Source organism: Rhinichthys klamathensis, unplaced genomic scaffold (genome assembly GCF_029890125.1).
Source record: "Rhinichthys klamathensis goyatoka isolate OS25496 unplaced genomic scaffold, OSU_Roscu_1.1 h1tg000176l_1, whole genome shotgun sequence".
In the NCBI taxonomy this organism is placed as follows: domain Eukaryota; kingdom Metazoa; phylum Chordata; class Actinopteri; order Cypriniformes; family Leuciscidae; genus Rhinichthys; species Rhinichthys klamathensis.
Genome location: NW_026606705.1, coordinates 10,844,722 through 10,857,287, shown reverse-complemented (window position 1 = coordinate 10,857,287; position 12,566 = coordinate 10,844,722). Strand labels below are relative to the sequence as shown.

The 12,566-nt window shown below is 37.2% G+C and overlaps 1 protein-coding gene across 1 annotated transcript; it reads left to right on the top strand.

Annotated features, from left to right (window-relative positions):
- The first annotated feature begins 7,331 nt into the window (after window positions 1–7,331).
- tnni1d (troponin I, skeletal, slow d) lies at window positions 7,332–10,610 on the top strand. Its single transcript, XM_056260425.1, has 8 exons — window positions 7,332–7,353; window positions 7,467–7,498; window positions 8,078–8,116; window positions 8,203–8,244; window positions 8,322–8,453; window positions 8,567–8,656; window positions 10,006–10,188; window positions 10,372–10,610. The coding sequence occupies exons 3-8, from the start codon at window positions 8,105–8,107 to the stop codon at window positions 10,456–10,458; spliced, it is 546 nt and encodes a 181-aa protein (XP_056116400.1). The 5' UTR covers window positions 7,332–7,353; window positions 7,467–7,498; window positions 8,078–8,104; the 3' UTR covers window positions 10,459–10,610.
- Window positions 10,611–12,566: the final 1,956 nt, after the last annotated feature.

The following is a 12,566-nucleotide window of genomic DNA, read 5'->3' as shown; positions in this document are numbered from 1 at the left end:
GATAAGAATCGCAATAGTAACTTGCCTGCACTGTTATTAAAGCCCGACTCCGACGAGTCCAACATTTATGCGTTTCCAACAAATTAATGATGTAAACGACATCCTCACGAGTCATGAGAAAATTATATCTCTCAAAAGTACACTATCGCGCTGCGCTAAAAGACTTCCCGTATCAGCTCCGCTTATAAAGCCGCGATCTAATCCTGTTAACATGAAATAAGCCTGCTCGCGAGCAGGTTCAAGCTGGCGCACCTGTTGCTATGACAGCAAGTTCAGGATGAGCGTCGAAGAACCAAACAATCCAAGATCATGCCAAATCGCCAACAATCAAATCCAGCTAAGTGAGTTAGCGACGTACGAAGAACGGGCCCCAGATAATCGTTGTCGGGATAATTCCGGTTTGCGTGGCTACGCCAAAGCAATACAAATACAATTCTGTATTAGGCTATACATTTTGAGGGTTCGTTTTTTAGGGAAGGACTACATGCCTGCGCACATATATTCAAACACGCATACCATAGAATGAACTCTTAATACGCATGTGCACGCCATCAGCGTTCTCACAGGTTCGCGTTTTTAAAATTTGCGTAAAGAGAACTTAAGAGTTTTCGGTAACACTTAACATTTTGTGTCACTTAACTTTTGAACATTCTGTTAACTATAAGTAACTTTGCAACTACATGTCAACTAACTCTCAGAGGGGGAGAGCCGGGACGACTGAAACGCGGGACGGATGAAACAGAACGATTTCCTCGAAAACAACTCACGTCATTTACTTCAAATTTCGTCAGCACGTACAGCACGCAATGCCTATCAGATCCGCGAAAACATTTCTTCTTTACGTCATGCCGTTTTAAAGTTAGAGCCGGAAAGCTGTTTTTGAGTGCGGTTAGTGAATTCCTTCGTGCAGCACTTTTTTTTGACTGACAAGTTGTATTTATGTTTTCATGTGCCATTGTAATAATAATATGGAAGGTGTATTAGTACTGCAACACATCCTTAAGTGTGTAATATCAGAGTTTTTTATTTAAGTGTAAAACGGGTTTAACTGGCAGGAGGCGCTGTCGGGACGGTTGAAACAAGTGTTTCAACCGTCCCAACAGCGCCTCTTACATAGGAAAACCTACCTATATATATTATAAGTTTTTTAACCTATAGGCTACTCTTCATATTTGTTTATTCAGCCTATAGCCTACTGTTAATAAATTCACATAGGTTACTGGTCCATGTTATCTCTTTAATAATCATTAATTGTCCCATTTTTAATAAATTTCATTTATCATATACCGGTTGACCTTGTTTTCTTCATAATAACAGGCTATTCAACTAGCAAACACTCAATATGATTTAAGGAAGAAATGTAAGAATATGAATTGTAAACGGATTCGTCAAAATAGCATATTAGAAAGAGCACGCAAAATGCGCACGCGGCTTAGGCCTATCGCCTATTGTTTATTGGGTGACAGAATAAAATGGTTAATATGAACCTTTAAATTAAAATAAATTACAAAACATGTTTGTAACAATTATGTACATAATGAACTTGTTAGGTATTGTTCATAAAAACAAACATTAGATGAACAGTTGCCGTTTAAATCCGTCCCACCCCGTGTTGCAACCGTCCCGCTCAGGCGAAACGATTGAAACAAAGCACAACTCCCGTTCAAAGTCAATTTTTACTTAAATCATTCTATATTTGTACCGAATAACACATAATACTAAGAGAACACATATGTGAGTTGTTGATTACAAAAAAAAAAAAAAAATCTATCTGTAATCTTATCTTAGAAAATGACGTTTATCCGAAAAGTGTTTCAACCGTCCCGGCTCTCCCTATTAATAGACTGTCTGCTTAATATCTGATAACTCTTTATTGTGATGCTCCTCCAACAGACATTCGACTGACTATAAGTAACTTTGAAACTACATGTCAACTTATTCTATCCCTAACCCTACCAGTCTACTAATACACTCTACTAACCCTCTAGTGAGAGTTAGTAGAGATGTAGGTGCAACGTTATAGTCAACTGAATGTGTTAAAGCGACCATCCAAATAAAGTGAAACCGAGTTTTCTGTTAAAACGGTGTCGTGTTAGCGGCCCCTAAGTTAATATCTAATGATCGTTGCGACAAGTGAATCAATTAAAACAAACGTTAGCTGGAAAATAACTTTATTCTAGAGCTGCCATAAAGCCAAAACAAATCTATGTTACTTTAATTTCCTATTATCACTGTAAAGCAGCTTTGGAACAATCTACATTGTTAAAAGCGCTATATAAATGAAGATGACTTGACTTGTGTGTGGGGGTGGGTTTGACCCCTACATTATGATGACCCATTTATTCAAATGTAAAAATGCAGAAAGTTTTCTGTGTTGGGTAGGTTAGGGAAAGGGGCTAGAAAATGTAATTAGCTCAGTATAAAAACAATAACGCCTAATATGGGAGGTCCACATAAGGATGTGTGTGAGAGAGAGAGAGAGAGAGAGAGAGAGAGAGAGAGAGAGAGAGAGAGAGAGAGAGAGAGAGAGAGAGAGAGACCGAAAATTAACCATGGTTGTATTATAGGCGTATTGAAGATTTGTGTAACCAAAGAAACTTTTTTTTTTTTGACAAGATGACTATGGTTGAAAATCTGTTTGTGTGTGATGTTCTGTCTTTGTCACATCATGGCACACCACATAGGAGCAAAACGGTTAAATCTAGGATTTTTGTCCTCACGTTTGTGGTCTCTCACATATTTTAAATCTTATAAGATTATACAAATCTTTTAGTGTGTACCCAGCATTACTACATGGTTTGAACCCTGTCCCTGAATACTGTTTCTGCCCACGAGGGGGCGTTGTTGGGTTGTGGAATAAATGCAAGGCTAGATTAAGAGTCCACGCGTGTTTGTGTGCTATTTACTCACGTAATACACTAGAGAACACTTGAGCTGAAAACCTCAACATTGCCAAAGACGACAAAACTAGAACTGAAAATAATTAAAGCTAAATTAAATTTCTAGTATTTTTGACAGAAAGGGTATATTTGAGATCGGCCTGTAATTGAATAATTCATAGGATCAAGTTGCGCTTTTTAGTAGAGGTTTAATAACAGCCAGCTTAAAGGTAGCCTAAATATCCTAATGACAAAGATGAATGAATGATTTTAAGAAAAGGATCTATGACTTCTGGAAGCATCTCTTTCAATAGCTTAGTCGGTATAGGGTCTAACATACGTTGTTGATTTAGATGATTTAACGAGTTTAGAAAATTCTTTCTCTCCTATAACAACGAATGAATGCAATTTTCCCCCAGGGACACTACAATGCACTGTCTGATGCGATTTATGAAGCTACAATATATCAACTTTGACAACACAGTGTTTAATTTTTTTTTTTTTTAATGCCGCGTTTTTTTTTACATTTCCTGAAAATGTAGCAGATTTGGTCGAGGTTTCTGACCGACAGCGGGTTGCCTGTCACAATATGAGGTAAATATGGCCCTGGGGGGAATTTTTCTTTTATATAGGCTATATAAAAGAAAAATTTCATGCCTTGCCTTGCCCTGCCCTGCCCTGCCACACACACCCTCATCATCACAGCCATCCACACTCATCCGAGGTGCTGAAAACCTCAACATTGCCAAAGGCTACAACAACTGAAAATTAAAGCTAAATTTAATAAATGTATTACATTTATTGTCTAACCAATTTAAGGAATATATATATATACATACAAATATATATATAAGCAATGTGGAAGCACACAGATTTAGAGGTTGAACAAAATTATAAACACCTATTTCTACAAAAGGCCAATTTCTCTCAAATATTGTTCACAAATCGGTCCCATAAATTTAGCTTCTGAAAGGGACACTCCTACAAATGCATATGCAATTAGGCTAAAGTCAGTAGCAAAAATACTCAGTCACTGCGTGTCTTTAGTAAACCCTGACAGCAGCTTTTTAACGCCAAAAGGTTTGCGCTAGGGCAAGATGTTAGAAAATTGATCTGCAGGAAAACCCGATGTTCTATTCAATGAATATTACAGGTTAAATAAGTCAAGTTGATCTCTATTGAAAGTTACTGTTAAAAGGCATCGATTCAAAAAAAAAAAATTTAAGCAAAACAAAAAAACAATAGTGACAGAAATGCAGTTACAATGGGGTGTATCTGTCAATGTATTTTCTTAGGCATAAAATAACTTGTGGGATGGATTTCACACCCATATGATTTATATACTGACATTATTTTGTATATTACAATGATTTTTATGGTTTTTTTTTAAACTCATTTCTGTCCAAGTAAAATCCTAATATTTAAAGGAGTGAACCTCCTCAGGTAAACATATGCATCTTTGCACATCGTAGTGCAATGGAATCACTAGACAAGAAAGAAAATAAATAATTAAACGAACATAATTGTACATTAACCAAATTAAATAAATTATTTGAAAAAAATATATATAATTGCTAAAATGAATATTGCTTTTATACAACAGTTCTAAAGTAGTAATATACCTAGATGTATTTGAGAAGATGAATAAACTAATTTAGCATAGAAGATTTTCTTTTTTTCATTTTAAATTACCACTGAATACATCTGGAAAAGCCATACATCCTTCAAATCTTTGTGTGACTGACAGGTGTTTAAAGGCAGTGATGCATTAAGCCATCAGTGGTCGCTGAGACGGATAGGCCTACTATAATAATGGTGGTGAGCAAGTTCTCCATAACTGTGTTGGGATCATGTTTCAGAATAAATAGCTAAAGGCACCCGCTCTGGAACAATAGCTGCATGTCAGCAAGGTCATTTGTTTCCTTCTCATTGTTTTCTTTCCTTTGTGCTATTGCCACTGCGAACTAGGCTACTGTTTGAAATGTCACAATAAAGCTTACAAAGCTTTCCAGTCTCATAAATGTTTCTTTACTAATGGTTTCTCGCATTCACAGTGAAGTATAGTCATGTGTTTGTTGGTAGTGTAGACGGAATTCGGATCCGTGTTAACGGGGATCGTTTTGACAATGCTGTCGTATACGGAGAAAACTCAAAGGAAAAACTTCTCCGTTTTAAGCATATCGTTGTCTGAAAACTGAACACAATGGTGACAGTTATTGCTATTAGCTGCTATGCTGTCGCTATTTTAGTTTTTCTGGTGCTGCTGGCAAATGGAAATTCAGGATTATATTATAAAGGATTATCAGAATTTTTTAAATAATTAGAAATACTAATGAATACTTAAGTCAGTCAGGACATTATGATGTAGCTTTTTTAAAAGGTGTATAAGTTTAACTGCAATATATATTTGGTTTACACTTTATTTTGATAGTCCACTTTAGATATTCTACTAAGTAACTTTGCAACTACGTGTCAACTGACTCTAGAGTATAGTAGATGGTTAGTGTTAACAGACATTAAGCTGACAGTCTACTAATAGCCTACTCTGGTAGTTGACATTGTTGAAAAGTTACTTATAGTTAGAATGTCTAGTGACTATAAATGAAGTGTTATATTTGAATCATAATGACATACTGAGATATTAAACATGTGGTGCTGAGGTAAGTATTGTCATCATTTTCATTCAAACAAATAGAACGTATTCAGAATTAAAGAAAAGGTGACCTTTTGCCTGTTTTCACCAGCTAAATTATCTGACCCAGCGACACTCTACATGCCTGTTCCGCATGTTTCTGAAGTTGCCTGTGCAGGAAGTGATGGCGATGAAACTGACTGAACATGTAATACGCATGTGCATGACGTCATCGTCTTCACGTTTTTGCCGTTTACACACAGACCGTTTTTCAAAAACTTGCACTTTGAAACCCATTTTCCAAAGTTTGCATTTTCAGGCACCCAAACACTTTTCTGCCTTCCTGCAAACACCCGTGACAATAATTCAGTAGATGGAACTGACCATTAGAAACCATTTTCAATTTATTCATTCACTGAAGTGATTTTAAACAAGAATTTGCAACTTGACCTCATGAAAGTATTGTACTCATGTTTTATTTACGAACCTATGATTATCCATCTCTGTCCTGACGTGGAGATGAGGGATTCACGGAGCAAGGCGGATACGAGCGGCACGGTGGAACCACTGGACGAGCCGAGGGGTTGAAGGTAGACAGCAGAGGCGAGGCCGAGGAACGGAGGGAGAGGAGGCTGGGCAGGACCATCTGTGATGGAGACTTGGGTTGGGTTTGACCAGAGCTGGGTTTGACCAGTGACGACTTTCTAGAGCGCACGCGCAAGTTCCTTTTTGCAATCAGAACTCTAGAACCAACATGATGATGTGATATGAGGTTTAGGAAATCAAAAAGTTTTTGAATACTGCCATTATAGCCACAAAAAAGTACCATAGTGCCAAATCCCAAAAAGAAATGTTCTCTACTGGTTTTGCTTCAGGTCCCAGTACTGTGGTTGTTGCAATGACGATTCTTACAAAGAAGATGAGTGGCACATACAAAATCTTTAATTAATCCACAAGGAAATATGCCAAAGAACACTGGGAAATTATAACACAACCACACACTCATTAATGAGAACTGACAAACAGACAGAAACTCAAATAGAGTGAGACAACAAGCCAAACTAAACGATGAACACCTGAACTGAATTAATCAAACAATGTTTAACCACGGTAACAGAACAGAAGGGAACAGAACCAATAAGCTTGTGACAATCACACAGTATCAAAACTGCTCTATTATTCTACAAAAGGAAAATATGACCATAAATGCATAGACAATAAACATTTTCAACACAAAATACAGTAAATAAGCAAATAAGTGTTGTTTTTAACCTAAAACACTGCTCTATATATTGATTTACTCTTAGGCACATTCACAAATGACAGATGGATTTGAGTTTGATTGAACACACTGTCTTTTTTTATAACAGCAATTTTATATGGGAAGGCATCAAATTATATAGAAAACTATATAAAACTACATTTGACTATAATCAAAAATAAAGTTACAGTTTATCATTTGCATTTAGCATTGTTTTGCCCTGCTGTCCAAAGAGAACAGACATGGAATCCATTTTTGGGTCACGGCCCATCAGGAACTATTTTAAGAGGGTATATCAGCGTGTGGATGATAAATATCAATGGAGTCAATATTGTGTTTGATTGTGTGTGGGTTTATGAACTCAACTGCAGTTCAAAGAAAAGTCATCATGTATTCTTACGTATTGCTGTATTGTTACAGCTTTGCAGTTGGTGATATTTCATTTCTAGAGCACTGCCAAGGCATTCCTGGCGACAGAAACTATATCTGCCAGCCAGTGGCGGCTGGGCTATAAAATCCCTTTGTCTCAACACCCTGTTGTTCTGCCTTCTCTCCGTGGCCATCAACCAGATAGATACCAGGTACAGCATCCATGCTTACTTTAAAGAATTGACTTTGCCTTGAGAACATTTTCAGTTTATTGCTTTCCTTATTTTGTAAGTTTCATCTGAAACCTCTTGAATTTCTTTTTTAGTTGTTCAGCAAGACTTCACAATGGGCGAGTAAGTACAAGTCTTTTTTCTTCTTCCAAAGGTTATTCATTATTTAGCATGTTAACGTAAAGAATTTCATTCTTTTCCATGTAAAGTATGTGATACTGGTGCTACCAGTCACATTTATTTTTCATTTTAGTGAATATTTCAGAGTTCCTATCGAACATTTCCTCCAATGTTGGCCAGGAAAAAGATATACATTGATATTTTGTGACCACAAGGTTAATTTGTCAGTCCACATGTGCTTGAGATTCCACAACAAAGACATTTCCTATTTCAAAATGTGACTGGAGATGACATGTCTGGCATGGAACTGAACAAGCCACTTAAAGTGCATTATTTAGTGATCAATAAATGTTTCGAATTACTTCAGTCAAACAGTTTGATTACTCAAAATGCTTTAATAAATGCATACTGATGATTGTTTCCCTTTTTTTGTTTCTTAACAAACGATACTGGCAGTCAGGTAAGCATTTGTTTTCCATACTGTTTTCCACATAAATGTTATTGCTTTTAGTATTTAGATAAATATCAAATTAATATGCTTGCTTTCAAATGTAAACTATGTTGCCTCATTTATATTGTCATATAGCAGATACGAAGGCCTGGAAATCCAAAAATGGACATCAAAGTACGTCTTGATTATTTTAAAAATCATGCCATGCCAATCAACATTTTATCAATACCTCATTTCCCTTACCTTTTTTTTTTTAACAGCCTAAGTCAAAGATTTCAGCATCAAGGAAACTTTCTCTAAAGGTTAGATTTATTTTCATAACTTATTTCCTACTTTGTTCTGAAATTGTTATTAAAGCTCCTCTTCCATCTTCAATCAGATAATGCTTCTTAACAGAGCAATGGAGGATTTGGAAAACGAGAAACAGGACAGGGATGAAGAGAAAAATCGCTACCTCACAGAAAAACACCCTTCTTTGCAGTTTTCTGGACTCTCTCTGGAGGAGTTACAGGTGATGCATTCAGTCAGACAGACATAGTCAGTTGAAGACAAAACATGCTGTTTAGCTTCATTCAATATTTCTTAAACCAGTTGTATTTACTAATGTTTTATATTCATCTTCAGAATCTGTGTAAGCAGCTCTACGCAAAAATCGATGTAGTAGATGCGGAGAGGTACGGCTATGAGGATAAAGTCATCAAGCACAACAAAGATGTAAGTCTAAACCTAGTCTACATTTCATGGTGAGGCCAATGCATGATATTGGTTTGAGGTATTGGCCCCAAATGGGTTTGTCCATGGGTTCCATGCCAGCCCTATCTGAAAAAGCAACCCGATCTCACGACCAATTCGTCCGAATTTGACGAGTGATTAAAAGATGGCTAATTCGTAACAATTCGTACGACCTCACTCGTACGAATTAGTACGATTTTTGCTAAATCGTACATATTTGACGAGTTGCCCAATTCGTATGAATTCGTACGAATGACCTACCCCTGACCCCGCCCCTAAACCTAGCCATCACGTGGGTTTAGACAAATCGTACAAATTCGTACGAGTGAGGTCGTACGAATTCGTACGAATTAGCCATCTTTTAATCACTGGTCAAATTCGGACGAATTGGTCGTGAGATAGTGTTGGAAAAAGTCCATATGAATCTCATGTAGAATCTAACTGGGGCAAATGCAGATAGGACCAACACGGAATCACAAACACACCAGAACCAGCTTATCTTGAGGATTACTAAAATCAGGGGAACTTACGAAGATATTGGACACTGAGGGCCAGAGTTACCCACCCCTGACTATTCTCTATAGACCAGAGGTCTCCAAGGAGGTCCGCAGACCTGCACAGTTTATCTCGAATTAAACAAACCTGAACCAGCGAATCAAAGTATTCGAGAGCTATAAACTTCCAGGATTGTGTATTAAAGCATTTTTTCCCAACACATTTTCAAACTCTTCTAAATCAAACACACCTAAATCAACTCAACAGTTTATTAGCGGAGACTCTAAGATCTAGAATGGATGTGTCAGATAAGGGAGACATAAAAAAAAAAAAAGTACTTTTGGGGTATCTCTCCAGGAACAGGGCTAGGAAACTCTCTGGGTGCTAAACACTGCTGTGGTCCTCCAGGAAAAATGGATTATAGACAACTGGTATATAGACATATCAGTATCCTAGACAGGTCTAGCCTCTGTGACAGCTGCCGTTGACGGGCAACAGTAACGTTAGACACAGTATGAAAGACTAACAGAATTGTCAGGACTGTCAAGACCAACAGGACAGAAACGAGACTGACAGCGAAGGTCAATAAACACTTTGGATCCAAGGAAGCGCAGACTGAGAGCAGAGTGCGACTACCAATTGCTGATGCCGTACAATCACCATATAGAGCAAGAAAACAAAAACAAACAGGACAAAAGTGAACTCAAGTCCAGACAATGGGTTGCATACGTCTGAGGGTGTATTAACCAACGAACTGCCATTGAGATCTAAGGGATAGCATTCTCTAGGTATTATGCACATCCTTGGTAATGGAAATGTTGTATTCCCTTGATTAGATCAATGAACTTAAGCTGAAAGTTCAGGATCTAGGGGGGAAGTTCAAGAAACCCGCCCTGAGGAAGGTGCGCGTGTCTGCGGATGAGATGATGAGGGCTTTGCTGGGCTCCAAACACAAAGGCTCCATGGACCTCCGTGCAAATCTGAAGTCGGTCAAGAAGGAGGATATAAAGCAAGAAAAGGTAAGGCGATAAACATAAAACGTATACCGAAATTAGCTAATACGAACAACTATAGATTTTAAGCAAACGTCATCTTGTTTACATGTTGTTTTTTGATGTTGTGTTTTTTCTAGTTTTCTAGAGTCCAAATTATTGTAGTTTTTATTTCAATTTTACAATCCAATGCTTCTTTCTGTCAAATAGGTCTTGACCAGTGAAGTAGGTGACTGGCGTAAGAATGTGGAAGCCATGTCTGGCATGGAGGGAAGAAAGAAGATGTTCGATGCTTAAAAGACGTCTAATTGCTGTCCAAACACAGCTCTAGAGTATAGGCTAAAACGAGGCACAATTTGGGATGTCAGTGAAAATGTAATAGAGGTCTAACCATAGCCCAAGAATAGATGCACAGGCTACGCATTAAACATGTCAAAGAAATGAAACCACGCACCTTGTAATCACTGTTGACTTTGCTTACATGATGGAATATCATACATCTCGCAAGGTATTTTGGCTAAAAGGACATGTAACCAAATTCAAGGTTATTTTGGCTAGAAGTGGGTTACTCATAGCTGGACTATATCGGGTCTATAGTTAACTGAGATGGTGAAATGACGGCTATTGCTTGCTGTGTTATGTTGATCCAAACCCGAATTATGGTCTTATTTCTGTGTAACAAAAGGGGAATTTAGAAGAATGCTAACACGGCTATTTTCAATTTAATGACATGGGGCAAGCTTAAAAAATATGATTTTCTTTTAAAAATATGATTGACATCCCTTCTCTAAAGAGTTGAAAGAGACCTGATCTATGCCTTTGTAGATTCTGGTGTTTTTGAGACCTATATAGTCTGCATCCTATATTCTATATAGTCTGCCATAATTTCATTCATTATCAATGCATGCATGATGAATATAAATATATATATATAAAAAAACTCAGTATAAGTTACACTGGGATATATGTGTGTTTTTGTGTGTTACATTGAAGTCTTAAATTGGCATTAAAAGTTGCAGAATTGGCTTAAAGGAGAACTCCGGCGCAAAATGAACCTTTGGTCTAATTACACATTGTTACCTAGTCAACCGTTATCTGAGATTTGTTTTCATGATTATCGAATGTAAATAGTTTTATCTCTAAAAACAGTTTAGCCTATGAAGCTAGTATAACGATAGTATATTGGGCATACTGTAATGACAAATAAAAATCGCTTGTTAATACCACTAACAAGGCTGAAAATAGCCCCACACTAGCACGGTAGCATAATGAGGGTCCCTACCTTCAAACCGAAGCATTGAGAACTTTGTCAGTGTCCAGACAGTTTAATAAGAAGATATTTTAAACATACAGTCAACTTCGCGTATACAGGCAGAAGCCATCTTTGAAATACAGTCTTTACCAGTCGATCTACGAACGCCGATCCAAGCCTGCTGTTCGCGCTCACCTTATCACAACTTATAGCTCGTTCACATCTCACCAGCGCACTTGGATCGGCGTTCGTAGATCGACTGGTAAAGGCTGTATTTCAAAGATGGCTTCTGCCTGTATACGCGAAGTTGACTGTATGTTTAAAATATCTTCTTATTAAACTATCTGTACACTTACAAAGTTCTCAATGCTTCGGTTTGAAGGTAGGGACCCTCATTATGCTACCGTGTTAGTGTGGGTCTATTTTCAGCCTTGTTAGTGGTATTAACAGGCGATTTTTATTTGTCATTACACTAAGCCCAATATACTAGCGTTATACTAGCTTTATAGGCTAAACTGTTTTTAGAGATAAAACTATTTACATTCGATAATCATGAAAACAAATCTCAGATAACGGTTGACTAGGTAACAATGTGTAATTAGACCAAAGGTTCATTTTGCGCCGGAGTTCTCCTTTAAACTCGTTTCCCCCCCTATTATTTTAGCAGTATTCAACTAATTTTGCTAAAGGTTCAACATTTTTAATAGCATTAAAATGTATGGAAATGCAGACACAATGGAATATGTAATGTAACTAATATTTGAACAGTAAAACATCTTTCTTTACACTTTTTAGATGTACTCTTCAATGTATTTATCCATGATTAATGATACACAACTGGTGCTTAAAGATGACAAATGATTATTTGTTTTGTTCAGTCAGTTACAATATGATATGATTCATTATCCATTCTTACTTTCTGACGTAAATATGATATTTCACTATGGTGAAGCTGATAAGACCAGCTAAGCTAGCGGGTTAGGTGACGGGCCATCTTCCAAGCAGACAGTAGTAAATAAAGAGGTCAAAGCTGGCCATGGTTTCAGTACAGCACAGTTCATGCTGTATTTTTAGTTCTGTTGTACCCCATATCTAATCTGACTCGACCTTGAAGAGATGACCATTAGAAAGTGCACACGTCATTCATTGGGAA